Source organism: Haemorhous mexicanus, chromosome 6 (assembly GCF_027477595.1).
Source record: "Haemorhous mexicanus isolate bHaeMex1 chromosome 6, bHaeMex1.pri, whole genome shotgun sequence".
In the NCBI taxonomy this organism is placed as follows: domain Eukaryota; kingdom Metazoa; phylum Chordata; class Aves; order Passeriformes; family Fringillidae; genus Haemorhous; species Haemorhous mexicanus.
In genome coordinates this window covers 43,128,779-43,149,843 of record NC_082346.1, presented here as the reverse complement: position 1 = coordinate 43,149,843, position 21,065 = coordinate 43,128,779, and the positions used below count along the sequence as shown (strand labels likewise).

The 21,065-nt window shown below is 39.3% G+C and overlaps 1 protein-coding gene across 6 annotated transcripts in view; it reads right to left on the bottom strand.

Annotated features, from left to right (window-relative positions):
* Positions 1–21,065, bottom strand: part of TTLL5 (tubulin tyrosine ligase like 5) — a 129,190-nt gene that overhangs the window by 81,375 nt on the left and 26,750 nt on the right. For 5 of the 6 annotated variants that reach the window (XR_009486985.1, XM_059850018.1, XM_059850013.1 and 2 more), the window contains exons 13-22: positions 15,114–15,195; positions 14,163–14,224; positions 13,386–13,477; positions 10,514–10,555; positions 7,592–7,705; positions 7,128–7,219; positions 6,463–6,525; positions 5,490–5,528; positions 4,373–4,518; positions 3,111–3,396 (exon numbers count right to left, since the gene is read on the bottom strand). Coding sequence is in view for 5 of the 6 variants with exons in the window: in XM_059850018.1 (XP_059706001.1) it covers positions 3,111–3,396; positions 4,373–4,518; positions 5,490–5,528; positions 6,463–6,525; positions 7,128–7,219; positions 7,592–7,705; positions 10,514–10,555; positions 13,386–13,477; positions 14,163–14,224; positions 15,114–15,195 (1,018 nt within the window). In the remaining variant the exon portion in view is untranslated. The remainder of the gene's footprint in view (positions 1–3,110; positions 3,397–4,372; positions 4,519–5,489; positions 5,529–6,462; positions 6,526–7,127; positions 7,220–7,591; positions 7,706–10,513; positions 10,556–13,385; positions 13,478–14,162; positions 14,225–15,113; positions 15,196–21,065) is intronic. The other variant, XM_059850017.1, reaches the window with a different exon arrangement.

The window sequence follows — 21,065 nt, the reverse complement described above, 5'->3', positions numbered from 1 at the left end:
TCTGTAGAATTTTAAGTTTCATCTTAAACAAACTACAGTTTTGAACCCATTACTTTCCTGAAATATTATTCCAGAACTTACTGTTCTAATAAATAGGAACCTCCTCTTACTACTCAGCCCAGCTTCACTTATGAGCAGCTTCTAATTGCTTTTTCTTTCTCCAACATTGTCCTGTATCTTAAATATAATCCCTGACAGATCTCCCGCCTTGAATGCTTTTGTTAACAGAGTTACATTCTTTCATAGTTTTCATTTTATTAGTGTGAACTATCCACATTTGCCAGTGTCTTCTAACAAAGCATCCACAATGGTGACATGATGAGACCAGCAGCTCACCTCCACCTGTGTTCCACTCACAATTTGCCTTCCATGAATATGGGTGATACAATACTCCACATGAAGTCTCAGAAGTATGTCAAGTAATAAGCCCTGGAACACATTTGGTGTTTTCATGCTTGCATGAGCTAGGACTTTACAAACTTCCTCTGATCAACCAGCATGCAAGATATTTTTCCTTATAATTAATTTCTAGGTTGATGAACACCCAGCTGACAGAACTTCTGGTGCAAATTATTAGTTCTTATAAGCATCCCATTGTACTTTGTGCTACTGAATTTCATCCTAATTATATTATTTATATCCTCAAGGTCATCCAGTTTCTCATATGTAATCCACTACTTTTTTTCTCATGGTAATAACTCCCAAATATTTTCCATCAGCAAATTTCATTAGCACATTTGTACATTTTGTGTCATTCTTGAATTGATTATATAATCAGCCTCAGACAAATTTCTGAGGAACCTCACCATATTTTTTTCCACCTGTATTCTGCTTCTTATAAATATTCTCAAGTACTTATATGGTCCTTATGACTCCAGGTACACAAGTCCCTGAAATGCTATTAAAAACTCTGTGCAGCAATTAAGTCTGTCTGGTTTATAAGTCTAAAAATTTCAGGAACATCATGTTAGTGTTACACAGAAACCATACCATAGCAACACTTACAGAGATCAATGCATCCATTTAGGTAAGAACTGAAGTTACAATAAAATACATTGGAAGTATCCATGTATCAGCTTAATCATCAACTTTTGATGCTTCTGGAAGGTCACACAGGGACAGAGAGGGGCTAAGCCAATGACAAGTGCACAAGAGTCTCAAGCTAACATCCTCTGTTAATTGCTATACCGCAGCAACTAAAATATGATGAAAATACATGGTTACAATTTCTGTCTTCCAGGAACTTTCGTGAAATTCAGAATGCACAGCAGGCCTTATAACACCTCTGAGCTCTGCATGCTACTAATCACTACATCTACCTTTTCTTTCTACATGTGTGGAACATTGGAAGAACTCTCTGAATCCATGCTGAGAACTGATACTCTCTACATCAGGCCACCATGTATCAGAAAAAGCTCTCACCTCGGCTTTCTAGAGCTGTCAGGTTTGGTGTAGGTACAACTCAAACATCTCATGACCAGTTCAAGATTTGTGCTTGATAAGGAGCCCCCATTATCAACATCAGCACAATAATACAGGTCCTGGCCTGCACCTGATACTTCTATGACTAAAAACTACAGAAGGGATTTGTTTAACACTGCCTCTCCTTTTGTGGGTGTGATATTGAAACCTGAGGCCATAAACGCAGGAAAAAGTAACTTCCTTTTCATTTTACTTCCTTGGGAATGGCAGAGTTGGAGGAACAGATTTTCTTTGTCTATCATTTTTTTACCAGTAACACCCAATGTGTGGAAGGCAGATACTTCTTCATCAGGCTGACTAAAGGAGAGAAAAGTCCTACCACTTACAAAAACTGACTAGAACAGGCCTGGTTTCTCTTGGATGAAAATTTTATTCAGCTCCCCTGCCTGTTGTGCCCATAAGCAAAGCATACATCAATGACATCCCAGATGGGGCCAAGCTCAGCACAATCTCAGAACAAGAGGTCACCACAAGCCTTATACCATTTCTGTGGGGAATCCCAACAGTGCTGGGTGCTGAGCAAGATTCTGCCAGGAACATCAGACAGAGCTTATGTTCTTGGCAGGAGTCTGTTCTATATATATATATAGATATAGACACAGCATTGCTATGTTTATCCTCAAAAGAGGTTTCAGAATCTTCCTTGTCACAGCAGCAAATGTCCTTGTCACAATTAGACATCAGAACAATCCCCAAAGCCATTGAATAATTCATAGTGTCTCCCAGAAACTAAACTAAGAAAGCAACAAGAAACATTTTCTCTACCTTCGGACATTTTTCACAGAAAACACAATGCTGCTTCTTGTCTAGAAGATGTAAAGTCTTCCTACTCAGGTATATGATTATCCTTTCTTTTTGTACTTTGTCTATCTGCAATTAGACAGTTTTGCTACCCACATTCAAGAGGAGGATCATATTTCAAAACATCTGGTTAAAACCTTGCTTGGCATTTTTCTATAGGATCTCCTCCAGCACATCTTTTTTCCCCAAGAACAAGTCATGCATCAGAACATACTCTATTCCACACCGTCCTACTCAACAACATGCAATGAGAATGTTTCAATAATTTGTCACTCTCAAATTACTTCCTAATTTTGGTCTCAGAAGGCAATGACCGTGAGCAGAGATTATTACCAGAGACAAAAATTCTACCATCAAAAACAGAAGCACAAGATGAGAAAACTAATTTTACGGAAAGACAGCACTGAGATATTCCCATCCAACCCTTCCTGGATAATTTAACATATGTTTATAACCACTTCTTGGCAAATGCAAAGAATGAGAAGAAAAAAATTAGAATAGGAGCAGGCGTCCTGCATTAAGGGAAAGAGGCATTTTAGAAGCCTGAGCTGACAAAGAACAGCTTACATCATCAGATTAAAGAACAGCAACGGAAACCATAGGGTCATGCTTTACACTGATCCAAGAGGTCAGGCACCCAGGCAAACTGTCAGACTTGGCAATGGTCTCCCTTCTCTGCCAACAAGATGTTCAGGCAGCCCACAATTAAACAAAAATCCAGGCCCCTTTCCTAGGGTCTTCTTATCCCTTCATAATGTGCATTTTCCATATTTTAACTTGCATTAGCTTCAAGTCAAAACTAGAGGCAATATGCAGAAAACTCTCACCTCAAGTTTCCTTGATTTTGAAGAATCTGAAGCAAGTTAAACTGAGATTTTGAGTCTGGTTTTTGCAGAAACAGCTTTTCTCCATCTCCAGTTTTTTTGTTATGTTTTTTTGGTAACCTCTCCTTACAAGCAGTTTTCACTGAGTCAGAGAGCTTTGGCTTGTTTTTCACCTGGGTGTCCGAAAGCGAACAAACACTTCCATCTACATCTTCATCCTCATCCATCTCTTCTTCCTCCTCACCTTCTGTGTCTGACTTGAGGGACAACTTTGCTGGTTCTGATGTGCCTGTAGTAGAGAATAAATCACTTATGCTGATGAAGAAAAAAAGAAAGTGGAGAGGACTGTTCTACTGCTCATACCCTTTGGCTTACCCCTGAACTCTTTTCTGCCACAAGGACAGAACACTGCCATTTCAGAACACCATCTTAAGTATGACTCTTCTATATTATTCTGTCTTTCAGCTTGTATATCAGTTGAGAAGCCCATTTTTCCAATATTGCAGAATACAGAAGAACACCAAGATTCTTGTTTTAGCCTTACAAATGAAAAAAGAATGCTCACACAAAATCGAAGAGGCATTTTCCTACATTTTTATCCTGATTCTTACATACCTACTGCTATATCTACACCCATACTTGATATATATGCACACACAAATTTTTGTATGTTGTGTGTCAAATAAACAAAGCTACAAAATCTAAACTTCCACATCTGCCAATAAAGATCATATACCTTAACACAGCAGCAAAAATAATCTTATAACATCCAATCTCTCCTACTGCAGTCAGTATCACACAGCTATTAGGAAGAGTTTAGATAAAGGCAGGAACAGTCACTTGTGGGGATCATTCACCTCTGTACCCCTTTAAGTTTTTCCAACACTAGCTTGGATAAAGACTTCTGTTCCCAACAGCTTAAGAGTCACAGCTGTCTAGAAGATTCAATCTGAAAGGTCCCATCTTTCTCTGAAAAGCTGAACAATTGTAGAGGCACACATACTGTTGAATTCTTTACCCAAAATGCAACAAACAAGCTCATCTCTAAGTAAGCACTGATTACCTTTAATCAAATACACAGGGGTGTGGGAAGGTGGGAATGAAATTCAAGGCACTAAACAAACAAGAAGTTCAGAACTAGAATGAAGTGAAAACTATTAACATTTGAAACTGAACAACCCCATTCACACATTTCAAACTAAGAAGTCCTTTGCTTGCTTTTTTTTTTTTACCAGCTGCTCATTTAAAACTCTAGCCATGCATACCTGATGCTCTTGTCTGGGCTGCTCCAACCTTGCCATGGTACCGCCGCCGCTTCCGTAACTCCAGTGAAACGAGCTTCCTCTCATAAAAGAGAGCATGAGAGCCCACAGCTTCCATCCTCCTATCCAGCCTTCCATGGAGACCTGCTCTGGGAAGCACAGTACACAGATATCCCTCAGTCTCCCTTTGTCTTTCTCTCCCTGATAACACAAGAGACCTAGCAGATCAAACTTCTTCAAGAAATATTCTTGCTGATACACGGAAGAAATATTTACCATCAGTCTAACTCTGCTCTACTTAAGCCTGTAAATGTTTGAAGAGAGTCTTGTATGTACTCCACAGAACATCACCTCTCAAAGCCCCAAGACACACTCACCTAGTGTCACACTTTCATGACTGAGCAGCATCTGCCCATCATGCAACAGCTCAGGGCACAATTAACAGAGTAACTGCAAGTAGTACAAAATTGCAGAGCAATAGCAAGAGTACAAAATAGAGAAGAGGAAAGGAAAAAGAGCATATTGACACTAATCTGGTTGTCTGAACCATTTATGTAGATAGCTTGTTCTTCACTGATCAGATATAAGCATCTTAACATAATAAAAGTGGAAAATGCCAAAATTTCTGCAAGTTCTACCTAAGACAAGGGATGAGGAGCCCTGCCAGATTCCAGAAGGGAAACATCAAAAGTAACAATTTTCTGCCAGTGCACAAAAATCCAGAAAAGTGCTCCCTATGATATAAGTGGAAACAAGCACAGAACATGCTTATTGTTTCATTTATCTTTTCAGTTCTAACAAAGTGAATACATGAGTATATGAAGTCCAAAATCCTTATGCATTACAAGATCTTTCGAGAGAGCTCAGTGATGATGCCTATCAATATGGAAGGAATACCAAAGTGAGAAACATATGAGGAGAAATTTTAACATTCAATGAAAACATGAGCTCTCCACATGTGGGTATATTCTTTTTTCACTGTATTTATGTTTCTAAAGTTATTTTCACAGATTTCGGGTAGAAAAGGTGTTGACTCACACCTTGGAAGATGAAGCTAAGGAAATCTCAATTTAGAATAAATCCCACAGAGCACAAATTATTTAATTAAGAAGCTATTTACCGGGATCTTCCAGGGATGAACTCTCTTTTTGTCTTGCTCCTAACAAAGAGAAAAACATCAAAAATTACTCTCCATACTGGATCAGCCTTGATTAAAAAGCCTCCCTAGTACTTCACATGTACAATGGAAAGATCATATTTACAGAATTACTTGTGAGTTCTATCTCAAAGAAGGAAAAAAAAAAAAAAGGGTTCCAAAAGAGGAGCCCTGAGCAGCTGTACTACAGCTGATGCTTGCATTTGTTTGGCTTAAGCTGGAGAAGGCATCATTTAGAATAACTCTTTAGACACATCCCTGAACATACACAGAGAAAAAAAAAATGTACAGCACTGATGCTGGAAGAGCTTCTGTAAATACTGTCTCCTTTCTCAGTCACCTTGTCTTTACTTGGTCATTACTTCATAGTGGATCTCAAATTCGCACAAGAATTGTTGAGAAAGAAGGGCATTAAACACACAGTGAAAGACACTGCATACAACTCTCTGTGGAAGCTCAGGTAGTGGCATGAACTGTCCCAACCACCACCCAGAAAAGCAATCATCAAATCATGATTGCAAAGATCAAGACACAGGGATGCTAAACCGCTGGAGAAGTCAATTTCAGGGCTTACTGTATATGAAGACAAGCTTTAATGTGATTTGAAATTTGAAACAAAAGCTAAGCCAGGACCACCTATAATCCTTTCATAGAGGAAAAAAAAACATCTAAGAGCTTGAAGTTTTTTCATGTCTATAGCAATATTAGTACTCCAATGATTCCCATGCCTTTTGAGTATTGTCCTTTTTGCCCTTGGTTTCAGAAGAACAACACATAAATATATGATGAACAATCACTGGCACACTAAAGAGATTCACAATTATCACCACTCCTATAAATCCCAGACTGGTGTTTATAACACTGGATAAGTGAGGAATCAATCCTTTTTGTACTGTTTGTGCCCTTTACCTCTCTCCAAAACAGAGAAGCTTTCTACCTGTCTTTAAACAGACGTGTAGCCAGCATGTAGTTCATTGATGTCTTGTGCTCCAGAAAGGATCTAGGAAAAGAAAAAAAAAAAAAGGATTATCAAGACAGAGCTCAACTCAATGAAAGGCAGCACAATGCAGAAATAAATGGCCTCTAAAAAATATCCTAGAAGTGGATTCAGACAACATGCTGCACCACAACAGAAAAGACGAAAGGAGGAGAGCTATAATTTCTCAGCTGAAGTTCCTTGTGATGCAAGAGGCAGAGAAAACATTACAGACTGGAAAAATAAACTTAGAAAACTGTAATATAGTATAACTTTCAGAAGGAGTGAGTCCTATATGGCATTTATGGCCTAATGAAAAGAGTACACAGCGTGCAGCTTGCAGATGTAAAAGGAGATGGCAAAAATCTGAAAGGAAGACACTTTCATTCTAACAGAAAAGCAATACCAGAAATAACATCCAACAGCTTTCCATGGGGTAGAGTTATGCAAAGCAGCAGCTGATAAAAACAATGATCAGAAAAAAGACTATTTAAGGCTAAAATAAACTTTGCCAAAACTTTTAATACATCTTTTTAAATGCTAAGATACCTGATCTATTCATATCTAATACAGAATATCCGCCAACACAGAGCATCAGTGCCATCCTACCAGATTCTTATTCTTACCCATAAAGGTCCCATGTTAATGGAGTAGGGAATATCCGGATGAAGCCTCCTCTCCGTTCATTTTCCTCCCTCACTCGCCGAAGAACTTTGATCTGATTAAAAAGAAAAATAGAGAATAGCCAGCAAAATAGATAACAATGAAAAATAAATCTTCCAAAAATCTCTGAATTTCAGAAAACAAGACTATTCAGTCCTGCAAATGGACTGGGTAGATAATGATATTCTTAAGGAATTTTGTCTTGCATTTAAATTCTGAAGGAGTCTATCACTACTTCAAGCACATCTCTGCTTGGCATGATTGATGGCAAGGGCAATACAAGCAGTAAAACTCAAATTCTCAAAACTCAAATTACTCTTCTTCTGTCACATTCTTCATTTACATGCACTTGCTATTTGTTGAGCAAATAACCCCACATACTGCATGAAAGCCGAGGTAAATAAAAGCTATTTAATAGCCTCCTTACCTCCTCCATGGAGAGGCCTAGCATAGAGCTGCTGTGCCTTCCTGATGCCTTTTCCCTGCCTAAGGGCATCGAGCTCTTAACTTCAGCATCACTGGCAGACAGAGGACGGGTATGCTGTAGAGACAGTGTGAATCCAGATTTTTTTTTTTTTTCCTCTCTCAACATTCATATTAAAAAAAATTATTTTCAAATTCCAGGACCCCATTCCTAGCAGGATCTACACTTCAGAGCACTACAGGCAGAATTCACAATTCCACACCCCAGCTGTTGAAGAGTTCACAGCCCAGATGTCACTATGTGTTAGTACTCAGATTCTTAGATTTTAGCAGGAGGCACAATTCAGGCATCACTGCCAGTATTGACACTTCTGGCCCCTTCTGGAAAAACAGGAGACATACCAAAAGCAGCAAAGTCAGAATGTCATACAGGAAAATCCTCACCCGAGGGACACTGGAGTCAGCATTCACAAGACCCAATTACATTTGGATTCACACATCAATGGTACCAGAACCATGATTTTCTGTTCTAGCTGTGTTGCTACACTAGCACAACAGAACTGTGATTCCTCGGTGAGATAAAAGTTGCAGGGAAAATTCACCACCTGTTATTCTTTTGTTGCTATACTGCTCAATTTCAGCTTGCTACTTCTCACACTTAACAAACACATCCTGCAGATGTACACAGATACATCATGCAAATTTGCATACATACGCAAATTTGTTAAAAATAAGCAATAATTTGCAGACAGTATCACTAAGCTTATTTTTAACCTGATGGGCAGTCCTGGCCAATTCTAACAAAAGAACAGGAATTCAAAATGTCTTCAAATCATCAGGATTTTACCATTTTAAAATCCAAGCAAGAAAGAAATCTTTGAACTTGCTCTCAAGTACATTTAAGATGGTCTTAGGCTCAGTTTAGATAAACTACCTCTGCAATAACAGCACTAAAAGAGTCTACTGAGAGGGTCTCAAGCATTTTTACTAAATTCAAAGTTTACTTAAGCTCTATCGCGAGCAAAGAATGCAGAGACCCTTAATCTAGAAAGAAGAGAAAAACATGACAGAAACCTTAAGGTGGATAAGTCCAGGGGAATATCCCATACTGCTCAGATACAAAAAAAAATTCCATGGTAAGATCAGGATGCATCTTTATTTGTAAAGATTACGGGAATTGAATTCCATTCTCTCCGTTTCAATAGAAATGAGAAGTGGCTACTCAGAATATGTAGATGAAGCAACAGCAAAAGCAACAGGCATTGCACTAGAATAGGTAATACTGCAGTGATTAGCACTGAAAAATCCAAAGATAAAACAGACATAGCAGGTACCAGCTGTAACACTTTGTTAAGCCTACTAAAATTGATTAAAAAGAGACGAGAAAACAAGACAATCTGGATGAGAAAGCAGGAGACACAAACATCTGTAGAAGAAATAAAAATGCCAGCAATAAAACAGGTTTGCTTGATGCTGTAGATGGCACTAAATTTAAAGACTTTTAGTCTTTCTCTCTAAGCTTTCTTCCATTTCTAATCCACAGCTCAAAAACATTGCTTAACAGCTTTCTCTAAAACCTGAGAGGTAACCTTCTCTTAAAAACCATTTCCCATTTCCTGACACTACCATAACAATCCATCATCATGTGAGAACTGCTGTTCCAAGAGAATATTACAGGAAATTCTTCAATCTATTAAATTATCTGCTTTACTAAGGAAACACTTCAAAGAAATAATTTCCATTGTCTCAACACAGAGATGATTACATTAAATATAAACAGCAAATTTATGTCTATGTATTGGGCAGCTCTGACTCCTCCCTGAGAACAGAACTACATGGCTGTCAAAATTCTAGAGGAAACTCTCTTTGCTGGACCTCCTGCACAGTTTTTTCCATGTTTCACTACAGAATACCCTCTGGCTGTAGCACAGAAATGTCTCCAACTTCACAGAGATCTTGTTTCCTCTTTGACCCAGCTTATCTATAAAAGTATAGATAAATCCAACCATTCTGGAATATCTCCAAATTCTGCAAGTACCCTGGTTTCCAAATCATGATTCTACTTTAATAAGCACTGACAGCAGTTGGCACAAAGATCCTTCCTATTCTCTACAAAACCTTGTAATTCAGTAATACTCTTTCCTCTGAGCCTCAGCTAAACTTACTCAGAATGACAAAGAGCAGAAAATAGACTGAATTAGGTTCTCAAAATTATTCCATCTACCTTCTCTTCCTGGTGGGAAACCCCATTAAAAAAAAATAACTCACACTACATTTGTGCAGGAAGCCCAGCAGCAAAATAATGCCTAACATGTCCCCACATGGCCAGGTGCTTAGAATTGTAAACTAATTTCCATCTGTCTATACAACTTGCAAGAAGGGTAACAAATATAATACTTAGAAAGGTAGATCAGTCTCACTTAGGGTAACAATAGTCCCATATTTTTCCATTAACTTTAAGAAATCCTTATTTTCTCTGCATCAATTTTGACCCAGTTCACTCTCAAACATTTGCAGTGTCCTTCAGAGGACTGTCTCAAAGAAAATGATTACTTCTCTTGTAGGACCACCTGAATTTTGTCTGCACAGATTTTCCTGTGCTTACCTTCTCATTCAGACTTGTAGTCTTAAAAACTTTGAGGGATTTGATCCAGCTGACCTTGACTCTCAGCAAGCTTCACCCGTCTTTTTTTTTTTTTTTTTTAAGCTGCTAGAAGCAATGTAAATATTTTTTAAACATTTGTTTTTGCTGCATGGAAACATGCTAGTGCCATGTCCTCTTCTCATGTTGACTTCCCTCTTACCCCCAATCCCCCTGCCCCAGGCTACTCAAACCGTAAAATATATTTGGGGACTAAGCACTGTGCACAGTAACATTTGAAAGCGTAAGCCCTTACGCAGGTGATGGGAGCTGAAGGGTACTTACTGATCTGCTGTTTGCTCTTGGTGACTGTGCAGACACAGGACGCTGCAAGAAACACACAAAGAGAATAAAAACCTTGTGTTTTCCAAGACACTATGATCCCTGCCTGACATGTTGAGGACTGGCAAGTACCCTAAACAAAACAGTATAAGCAAAGGGTGGTGAGGCACTGGAACAAGTTGGTCAGAGAAGTTGTGCCAACCCTGGAACTGTTCAAAGACAGCTGTATGGGGCTTGGAACAACCTGGTCTAGTGGAACCCCTGTCCATTGCATAGGGGTTGGAATTTGATAATCTTTAAGGTACTTTCCAATCCAAAGCACTCTATGATTCCGTGATAACTGAAGTCCAGAGATAAAGCTAACCACTTATATCTTCCTCACATCCTGCACAAATGTATCCTGTCCCCATTCCAAACACAGCATTCATTCTAACCTCAGATATGCTCAACTGTGCAGAATGCATCTGGACATACGGTTCTCAAAAGTGTACTGAACTCAACTATGATGAGCAAATTTCATATTTTTGTAAACTAAGAGTCACCCATATGAAAATATTTAATAGCTATGCATCAAAGAGAAAGATGCTGTCAAGTAAAATTGTTCATAGAACGGGGGCGGGGGGAAGTAAAAATCTCATAATTTTACAAGTACTTTCATTTAGATATATCAACAATATTCCAGTTCTTGTGGAGAAAAAAAGATACTATTTAACTTTCTAACACAGGTGTAGCAACATTAGAATGTCAAGAAGTATCCTGTATTACTTACCTGGTAGTATCAGGCCTACAAGTAAAACCAGTTTAAGGATAGGGACAGGTTCAAAGGAAAACAATCATCATCAGAGCTCAGATTTTTCTTGCCTTCAGTGGTATTCAGGCTGTCTTCCTCTTCTCCAACACCCAAGAGGAGCACATGGTGGAAGAAAGGTCTCCTGAGAATCTTATCTATAATTTCTAGCTGTACTACTGATAAGTTCCTCTTTACAGTTGGTCTACTCAAAACAGATCAGGGTCCCTCCATTGCTTACAATTAACTGAAAGTGCTCCAGCCCAAATCAACAAGAAGTTACAAAGGAAGAAACAAAATTGTTCATTTCCCTAGAGGGAGAAACGGTCAGAGTCAAACCAAAGAAATTGCACAAGAAACTTGCAGTCCAGTCTGGTGAAACTCAGAAAAGAGAGTAACCATCTCAAGACAGTTATTGAAGAGAACTCTCAAGAGCACTGGCACCAACAGTTCTTTTCCAAGCAGCAACTATTACCATGATTAAAAATGGTCTATGTGAATGATCAAAACTTAAGCCATCATGAAGGTGGTAAGAAAAAACAGAATATTACATATACCCTTTGCAACAGAAAATTGGAACAGGTATCAAAAATCAAAAAATCCGAGATAGAAAGTATTCAGCAAAGAACAAGCTAAAACATTCTGGGACCATGGAAAGATCTAAACAGCTATCTAGCCATGGAATTTCCACTTAGGTACTTAAGAAAAAAAACGCTGTAAAACTTTATCACTGCATTAAAAAACAGTTCCTGTTAAATATAGGTTAGTTAGGGGAATCACCCTAATCCTGTCTCATAACCAATGCACTATCATATGAATCTTTGCAACTTTCAACTGGCCAGCCTTACATCTCTTTGTGGGTATTTGTTAAGCAAAACAAAGTTGAAAGCCTCCTTAAAATTCAATGCTTTACAACAGCATAATTTTCTGAGATTGTCTTGTATAATTTTGTCAAATCATCAGGATCTCATCCTATTATTCTAAGAAAGAAGGGTAATTCTTTTGTATGGTTCCTGATTTACCTCATGTACCTTTTGTCTGCCTCAAAGAGCACCTATACAGTCAGAGTGATCAGTATTTAAAGCCCTATTATATTTGTCTTAGAAGTTTAAGACTCAGACATGCACCCTAAAGATACTCAAATCTCATCTTACCAGCTACTCCCCTCTCTCACAATGACTGAAGACTCTTAAGTTTTACAAGAGACAAAATATTGCAATTTCTGTGAGCTTTCCCTATACCAAAATGGACAGTGTCTTGGTACACTGTCACTGAACAAAAATGACTTGTCATTTCCTAACTGAACTTGAGCTACGCAGCCATGCTGCATGTCCATCACAGCACCACCAGCTGCAGAGATGTCAGAGAACACCATCTGCCTATTAGCCTGAGGAGAAATGAGTTGAAAATTCAAGTGGTGTAACAGATCTCCCTGCCTTTTGTGAATGCTCCATTTCCACAGATATTTATGGACAAAAAGAGATAGAGAACAACTGTCCTTCCACATTACAGTGCTGAGAAAGCACTACCTCAACAGAAAAGACAAGGGGCAGTCACAGCAAGACACATGAGGCCTCAGTCCAATGATCCATGGGAAAGAAAGTGAGATTCCAAAAGACAATGGGAAAGAAGCCTTAAACTTCAAATGCAAGAAGTTTTTCACCTAGGAGGTGGTCTTGGAGACACTCATAAAGCTCCAGGGTTCTGGAAGCTTGTTGTCAACAACAAAATCAAAGTGGTTGAACAGCCCAAAATGCAGGTGTATCCCCAGAACGGTTTGGGTTGGAAAGACCTTAAAGGTTATCTAAATCCAACTCCCCTGCCATGGGGAGGGAAGCTTCCACTAGAACAAGGTGCTCAAAGCCCCATCCAGCCTGGTCTTGAACACCGCCAGGGATACAGAGTCCACAAAGTCTTTGGGCAATATGTTTCGGTGCCCCACCACCCTCACAGTTAAAAATTTCATTTTGCATAGTTATGCTAGAAATCCAGATAATCTTGCTCACTGCCTCTCTCACCTGTGAGTCAAATTCTATGACACTGACTTCCTCCTATGCTCCTCAGCCAGAGCTTGTAGAAGTCACTTACCTGCAGCTTCTGGTATGGATTTCTTCTGACAGATTCAGACGAATGATAAATGCTCCGGCTTGACCGCTGGCCTGGATCTTGGCATACAAAGCCTATGGGCACCAAGAGCCACATGAGAACTTTAAGACAGACAAACCCTGAAAGATGAATCTAGCATTTCTGTTCACAATCTCAGTCTATACATTACCTTCTTGTCCCTGTTCAAGGACCAATAAGGATCTTTTTCTTTTTTATACCTTGCTTTGTTTAATCCTAAACTGTAATTGCATTGCATTTTTTGACCAAAAACTTGCTTCAAGACCAAGTACTTAAATCAATAAGTAGGCTACTGAATAGCAGCACAGAGATAGATTTGGCTTTTTAAACAGCTGAGCAGCATACCTGATGACAATTTTACTTCTTTCACTATTAGGGCAAATTGCATCAAGCAACTAATCAAGATGCAAGGGACACGGCTCTAGACAGTACTCCAACTGTAGTAACCCAACCAAAACCCACACATTCATCTTAAGTGCATGAATACTAACTTTGAAAGCTAAAGAGAGCAGTGTCTTCAAATACCAAATTAGGGACTCTTAAAACCACCTAAGCATCACAAACAGATGATTATTCTGAAGTTGAAATGTCCATATATCACTTCTCAGTGCTAAATACAGCTGCTCTCCTTAACTAGAGTTCACATCTATTATACTCATCTAGGAACATGCAGCTTGTAAACCTCCCTTTTACTGGTTTTAAATGAGAGAAAGATTGAAGGATTTTTTTTGTTTCACTCACCTACAAGAGTGAACATATCTGAAAGCATGCTAGCTTTGATCTTCAGGTCCAAAGGAGCATCACTGTCCCCACATACAACAGAGGATAATAGGAATTATTTGTCTGGCATTAAATTAGAGGAATTCATCAGTATGTAGTATATCTCCCAATACAGTTACTTTGCTTTCTTAAAACAGGTAAAAACAAGAGGAAAATTAGATGATTTTCACGTACATAGGTAGAGATCAGAGAGCAATGGCTTAATCTCTTTATCCTTTTTCCACAGCTTTTAGCGTCCTAATGCAGACTTATACAGCTTTGTTTAAATTCTCCTTAGGGCTAGAAACATTTTCTTTGAATGTATGTTACACTTCCTGAAGTAGATAAAAGGTACTGTTGTAGAATTCTTAAAAACCACACTTAACTATGCCTCTTCCACATAAAGTCATACCTGAGAGACCTACCAAAAAAAAATTCTCAATTTCCATTAGAGCATGAGGGTCAGCATAAGGGCCAAGTCAACACTCACTCTTTAGAATTTATCTGATTAGAGTACTAGACTGAGCCCAAGAACTCCTGTACATACTCAAGTAAAGTGTAACTGATTGAACTCTGCTTGGACTCCAAAATCTAAAACCTTCTATCAGCCAAGAACATTGAAATCCAACACAGTAGTCTGACAGAGCTCCAAAATTTATCTATAATGAGAGATTATGAAGTGTTAATAGTGAAAATGGAAGAAAAATAATTAAAAAACAAATGGAATCCCAACTGGGCTCTTTCAAAACCTATTGCTGCAGTAAGTTTGTTTATCCAAAGGTTTAAAAAAGCAAAGGAGTATCCTCTCTGCCAATCAGCTCTAGAACAAAATCCGCAGGCATCAGGAAACCATGCCCTCCTAGGACCACACGTTTCAAAGACAACTGTCTTCAGCAACAGTCCTTGCCTCATATTAAATTGGGAATCACTTACCAGGCCAATGATGGGGACAGGTTCACTTCCAACAGCCAGGGTTTCAGAGTGTCATCGATAAGGACATCAAAACCATATAGCTCTGAAAACACAGCAGACACTAAGTTCACCCTACTGCATCTTTAAGCATTCACATAAGGTCCAACATTAGTTTCTACCAGGTCATTTCTATCTAAATTACATATGTTAAATCCAGTAAACTCTCTAGGGATGAACAAATAATAACATTCCTCAAGTGGCAATTTTCACTTCCTCAGAATTAAACTTAAATATATTCTTCCCTGGAGGGGGAAAGAGGGGAACAAAAATATTAGGAAAGTATTATATAGAAAAATAAACTCTTTACTGCCTACAAGCTGTAGTTCATACAGAACTCCACTACTTGCTTTCACATAGAATTGACACAAGCATAGCAGGTTCAATCTACCTCTTCCACTGGATCCTGGAAACAACAAAATTTCATTCTCCTGTCCACTTTTCAATCCCTTTATTCATTGTTCCAGTCAGCTAGAGAATATCTTGCTTCTTTCAAGCATCAGCTTCTTTTCAATTATTCCTGTATGTTTTCTGCAACATCCCCATGGGGTTACAGCACTCCTCAGCAACTCCATCTAGATGGACAACCTCCCATAACTTTTTAGCTTACCACTTTGAAGCAAACCACAACAGAAATATTTTTTCCATAGCTTCTACAACAGTCATAACATATTACATCTGCTAGATGTGTTCTGCTCTACACAGGTTAGATGGGAGCCAGCTTCCCATTCCAAATCTGATTTTACTATTTCACTCTATACACATTTTCCCTAGTTTGGAAGAGTTGCAAGAAGGATGCACAAAGATGAGTGTAAATCAGAAGCTGGCATTAATGCAATTCCTTCTTTCAGCATTAAGAAATAGACTTCATAATCATCAGGGCAACTTAAACAATTTTATTTTTTTTTAAACACCACAAAACAGGGTATTGGCAGACAAGGATTTTCATGGAATTAACCAGTTCCCTAGTGCCTGAAATAAAAGCAGGAGAACTTCTTTGCCATGTTTCTTCCCTTGAATTCTGGCCCTGGCCTTTTGTCATTTGCCTGACATTGATGCTGGCTCTGGGGAGCTGGACTGCTTGACAAGATCTTCCTATGCACACAGCTGTGCAAAAGCTCATGCGGCTTAAAATGGGAAGTCAATAAGCTAGGGTCAGGGGGGAGGCTTGGAAGGGGGGAAATGGCAGAACAGTGAGCATTGCTTGCTCACTCTTCTAGAGTCAGTAGCCAGACATTGAATGGGAAACAAAACAGCAGAGAGTTAAAGAACTGGTTCACTCCAAAGAAACGAGGCTAAATCTACATTTTGCTGTCTCACTCCCCAGACAGGAATGGCTGCAGTAGAGGGAAAAGGAGAAGGTGGGGACAGTAAGTATAAATATTAGCAAAGCATTTTCACCAGGAGAAGTTTCTGATGACTTTAATAGATTATTTTAAAATACAGTCTCAGGTTTGGTGAAGACCCATGACTATTAACAGCACAGAAAACTCAGCAGCTCGTGCCCAAGGCAGAGAAGCAATGAGTGGGCCTGCAACAGCAGCTGGTCTGCAGCCTCCCAGCCCCAGTCAGGAAAAAGTGCATTTTGTTTTGACTAGCCAGCTCCTGCTTCTTTTGCTGCTGGCCATTCCCTTCCTTGGCCCCTCGGAGGCCCTTTCCTAGTGTTTTGGCTCCTCTGACTTTGTGCTCCTCTCCCACACAATTCTCTTGCAAATTGCTGGCTCTTTAAAGCTCCATCTTTCCCACCCAGTTAGTCATTCTGTCCATTTTTTCAAATACACATGGGAAACCTTTCGATCTCAACTAGCTCTAACCATGCTGCTGGAGCTCCACATTCCTTTCCCTTGTGTTTGCCTTATTTATTAGGACAGTAAGTTCTTCAGGGTATCCCCGTTGACTCACTTCCATTGTTAAACACAGATTCTAAAGCCACTTGCAATGACTTAAGGTCTCCTAGGAAGTCTCCACTGTTGCTCCATAATGCCCCAAGTTTCACCTATTCTGAGACATACCCACAAGCCCTAGACAGATATCTCTGCTGCCTCAGGACATCAGGAGCTACATAATATCCATGTTCTGGCAATTGGATCAAGCCTCACAGATTCCAAGCAGGGCCTAGCACAAAGATCTGCTCAATAGTCAGAAGTTCGCCCAGAAACATCTTGCTGGCCCTCTTCCACATTTGGAAAATGTACCTCCTAGATAAAACACAGTAGTCACAGTACTCTTTCCACTGTGAAACTCCACTACTACTTGAAAAAATAAATACACAGGCAGGACAAAGATGTGGAGTCACATGAGCGTAGGATAATTAAAAGTATATCCTCTGCAATTACCAACTTCAGCAAGGCTGCCATTTCCCTCTGCAGAGAAAGTAAAGAGAACAACAACCGAAAGAGCAAAACATGCCTCACCCTGTGACAACAGTAGGTTCATGACAAGCCACCTAGTGCCACTACTGTTACTAAGGGAAGAACAGAAGAAACTAAGATACCAAGTTTCCATAGTGCCTTCTCTTGCTACTAGAATCCACAACAGCATGTTTCACCCCTACAGTTTGCCAAAGACTGGAATTATATCAGGAGGTACCAACTGTTTTCAAGACTCAGCAGGAACAGCCTGCCTCCTCTTCCTCTAATTCCCAAAGAGAAGTCACTGCTGACTGAGCTTCCCACCCCAAAAGAAGGCCTAGCTCCAGCGTGCAGTCTAACAGCAACAGTTCAGCCAGAGATTTTTTTGCCAATGATATTATCTAAAACTAAAACAAAGGCTAGAGAGATAGTCTCAGGCTTTTTGGTTCTGGTAAACTCCCATGTATTCCAAGTTTATCTTACAATCCTCTCCAAGACTGCACCAGTACTCTCTTTTACAAAATATCCCCAAAGAACTTGTTATTCTCTGTAAGTACAGAAACTAAGTCACAAGTGATAGCACAGTAGCATCAAGAAATTTTTCATGATTTTGCATAGCATGAATAAGCTCAGTTCCCAAAGGGTCACTGTAATTCTGGTCTTTCTTTGTAGCTTGTTCCCTAGAGAACATAAAAAGCTTTACTGCAAAGTACATACTCTACAATTAAATGGAGACAACCTGAAGTTATGAAAGGACACAAACAGCGGGAAAAATATTGCACAGCACGTAACTCTTTTTTGATATTGCAATAAAAACCATTTTATGTACGAGCATTGTTACAGACATTTCTAACACAAGGAAATTGTACCACTTAAATTCAAGTCTTCCATTTTTCCTTCCTGTTTTTTCTGTTCTTATATTAAGGTTCAATTCCCTTTTTAAGAGAATTTTATTTTAACAGAGAAAGGTTTATCTCTATGTTATTACAGAAAAGGACCCAATAAGAGGGGACAAGTAGCTTCAAGGCTAACATCAAAGAACAGGAGTCTTGGCGCAGATTCGGCTGCCTTTGCAATCCCAATCTTACTGAGTAACTAAATTATCACCCACAAGGTAAAAACTTGTTCAACCCAGTGTGTGCTACCAGAGTGAGTGAAGAGGTTAATATCCCAGTAGCCACTGCAGGACACCACTTAACTTCTTACAAGGAATGAAAGAGCAGATATGCAGCTACTTGATCCTCAACAAACTCAAGTGCCCAAATTAACAAAATATAATATTAGGTAGACCAAAATAAAAGCCATCTGACTCTACTGATAGATACATGAAGTGAAGGATAAAGAGAGCATGTTTCCCAACCTCATTAGCCCAAGTTCTTCTGATTTCAAGCTCTTACACTCCGAGAAGGCCACGAGGCGAGAATAAACTGGTGTTCCTCACTTTGACGTCATCTGTGTGGTGAAGGCCCTAATGCCACCACAGGAACCAGTGGCAGTAGAAGACAGAATGACAAGCCAGGGTTGATTCTGACTTTGGTAACACAAGTCCATTGATGATAAATTGACAATGCTGGTCATTTCCCAAGTCTCCCAGAAACAACCATAAAAGTTGTTTAGGTCTGCTCCAGCCTTCTGAGGAAGAAAACTGGTGCTACCAAGCTGAGAACAACTTCCTAAAGAAACAAAGTTCCTGTAGCAACAGGGATTTTCAATCTTCCAACCAAGCTCTGGGTACTTAATCATCAATATCAGATGGGTACCATTTAGAGCCACAAAGTAACAAGTAAGAAAAACAGTGCAGGGACAGAGCCCCCGTTCCTACAGAAGCTATGACTAGAAGACCTCTCCCTTGAACTCATTTTACCCTTCACACTCAGCTGACAGTTGAGTCAAATTTGAAGATATAGTTACATTACAAAATCTACCTCGCCCATAAGATCATCAAAACACCTGTCATGAAGGGTACAGGCCTCCTGAATCTGCTCGCAGCCAGAGGAGTCTACAACCTTTTTCAGATTCCAATGTCATCTTTACATACTGGCTTCAAAGCAAAGACTGATGCTAAGGCTATAAAAATAGAATGGATTAAACTTGGTAAAAAAAAAAAAAGGTAATGGTAGAAATCCCTGTTCAGCTTTTCTGTGACATACAATGTAAGAAACTAAAAAAACATAAAAAATATGTACAGTATTTGTATCATCTTAAGTCACTAAGCATAGACCCATCTCACATCAAGTAAGTGTGTACAGAAATTCCTTAAAAATGTCAAGTTTTTAGTGCCCTGGAAAACTCATAATGGAGCAGGTCAGCACTGTTCAAAACTTCAATCAAAAGGCCTCCCCTAAATAGGTCAACTGCCACCACTAAGAAAGCTAAATGTTCATGAAAAACAGCAACACAGGCAGTTGAGAAACTGGTGATTCGGCACAAATGAAGACTTTTTAAAGCATTTAGCTCCAGATCAGCACCACTCAAGTCATACAATAGTTTATTGTTTGCTTTTATCTCAATATAGATGTGATTAGAAGCAAAAGCCTGACCAATTCACCCTTAAGACACAGAAGCAGCTAAATAAGAAATCCATTACCCTATCCTGGCCTGCCTTCTTGATTGCAGACAAGCTCAACAGTGTCACAGCTGGGTTTACTAGAATATAAATGAAACAAGAGGACTTCAATCTGTTGCTTCTTTAGACTCATATTTCAGTGAGTGCAGAAAATGGTGCTACCTGGCTGCTGGCAAAAATATGTGCTGCACAAGCCGCCTTCATTTCCTACCCTACTAAACCAATCCCACAGGGAGATTTTTCATTCTGCCTGAAAGCAGGCTTTACTGACTTTTCTAGCCTACCCAGAAGTGCTTACTTCAGGTGGGAGAAAAATGCAGTCTGTAATCAGCTTGGGCATGTGCAGCCCTATTGTACCTCCTGTTCCCACACTGAGATGTCACATCCCTTAAATAAGTGCAAAATCTATCTATCTTTCTCTCAAAGAAGGTTCCAGAGGTAACCATTGACTCAGATGGTGACCAGCTTCAGAATAGTGCAGTGATCTGGAGAGCTACAGCATGCCCTCCTCTGGAATTACTGGTTGAAACAATTTTAACTAGGAGCTTAATTTTACATAAGGAATTATAGCTAATTACAAACAACAAAACAGATGACTGGGATCACTTTGTTAATAAGTGCATGAACAAGGCAACAAAATCATGTAGCACTTGCAGTGCTTTTGTGATGCACTTCAGAGGAACAAAACTGAGCATCCCAAGTCCTTTGAAAGCTGACTATTAGTAGAATGCAGTAAATAGCTCACAATACATGGCCAAAATGGAACTCACTCTTTACACAAACTGTCACCAGCACTCTGTTTTGACATGAGAAAAAGGACCCTCCTGACCTAGCATTCTCTCTTTCTAGGCACGCATTGGTAGCAGGAATCAGCCTGTCTCACCAGTCCCAGAAAATGAAGAAGCCATGAATAAACTCTCTTGCTTTAAATCCAGGAAACAAGTACATTACATATAAAAACATTTACTTGTGAAAGAACTGAAGGACCACTGCAGTACT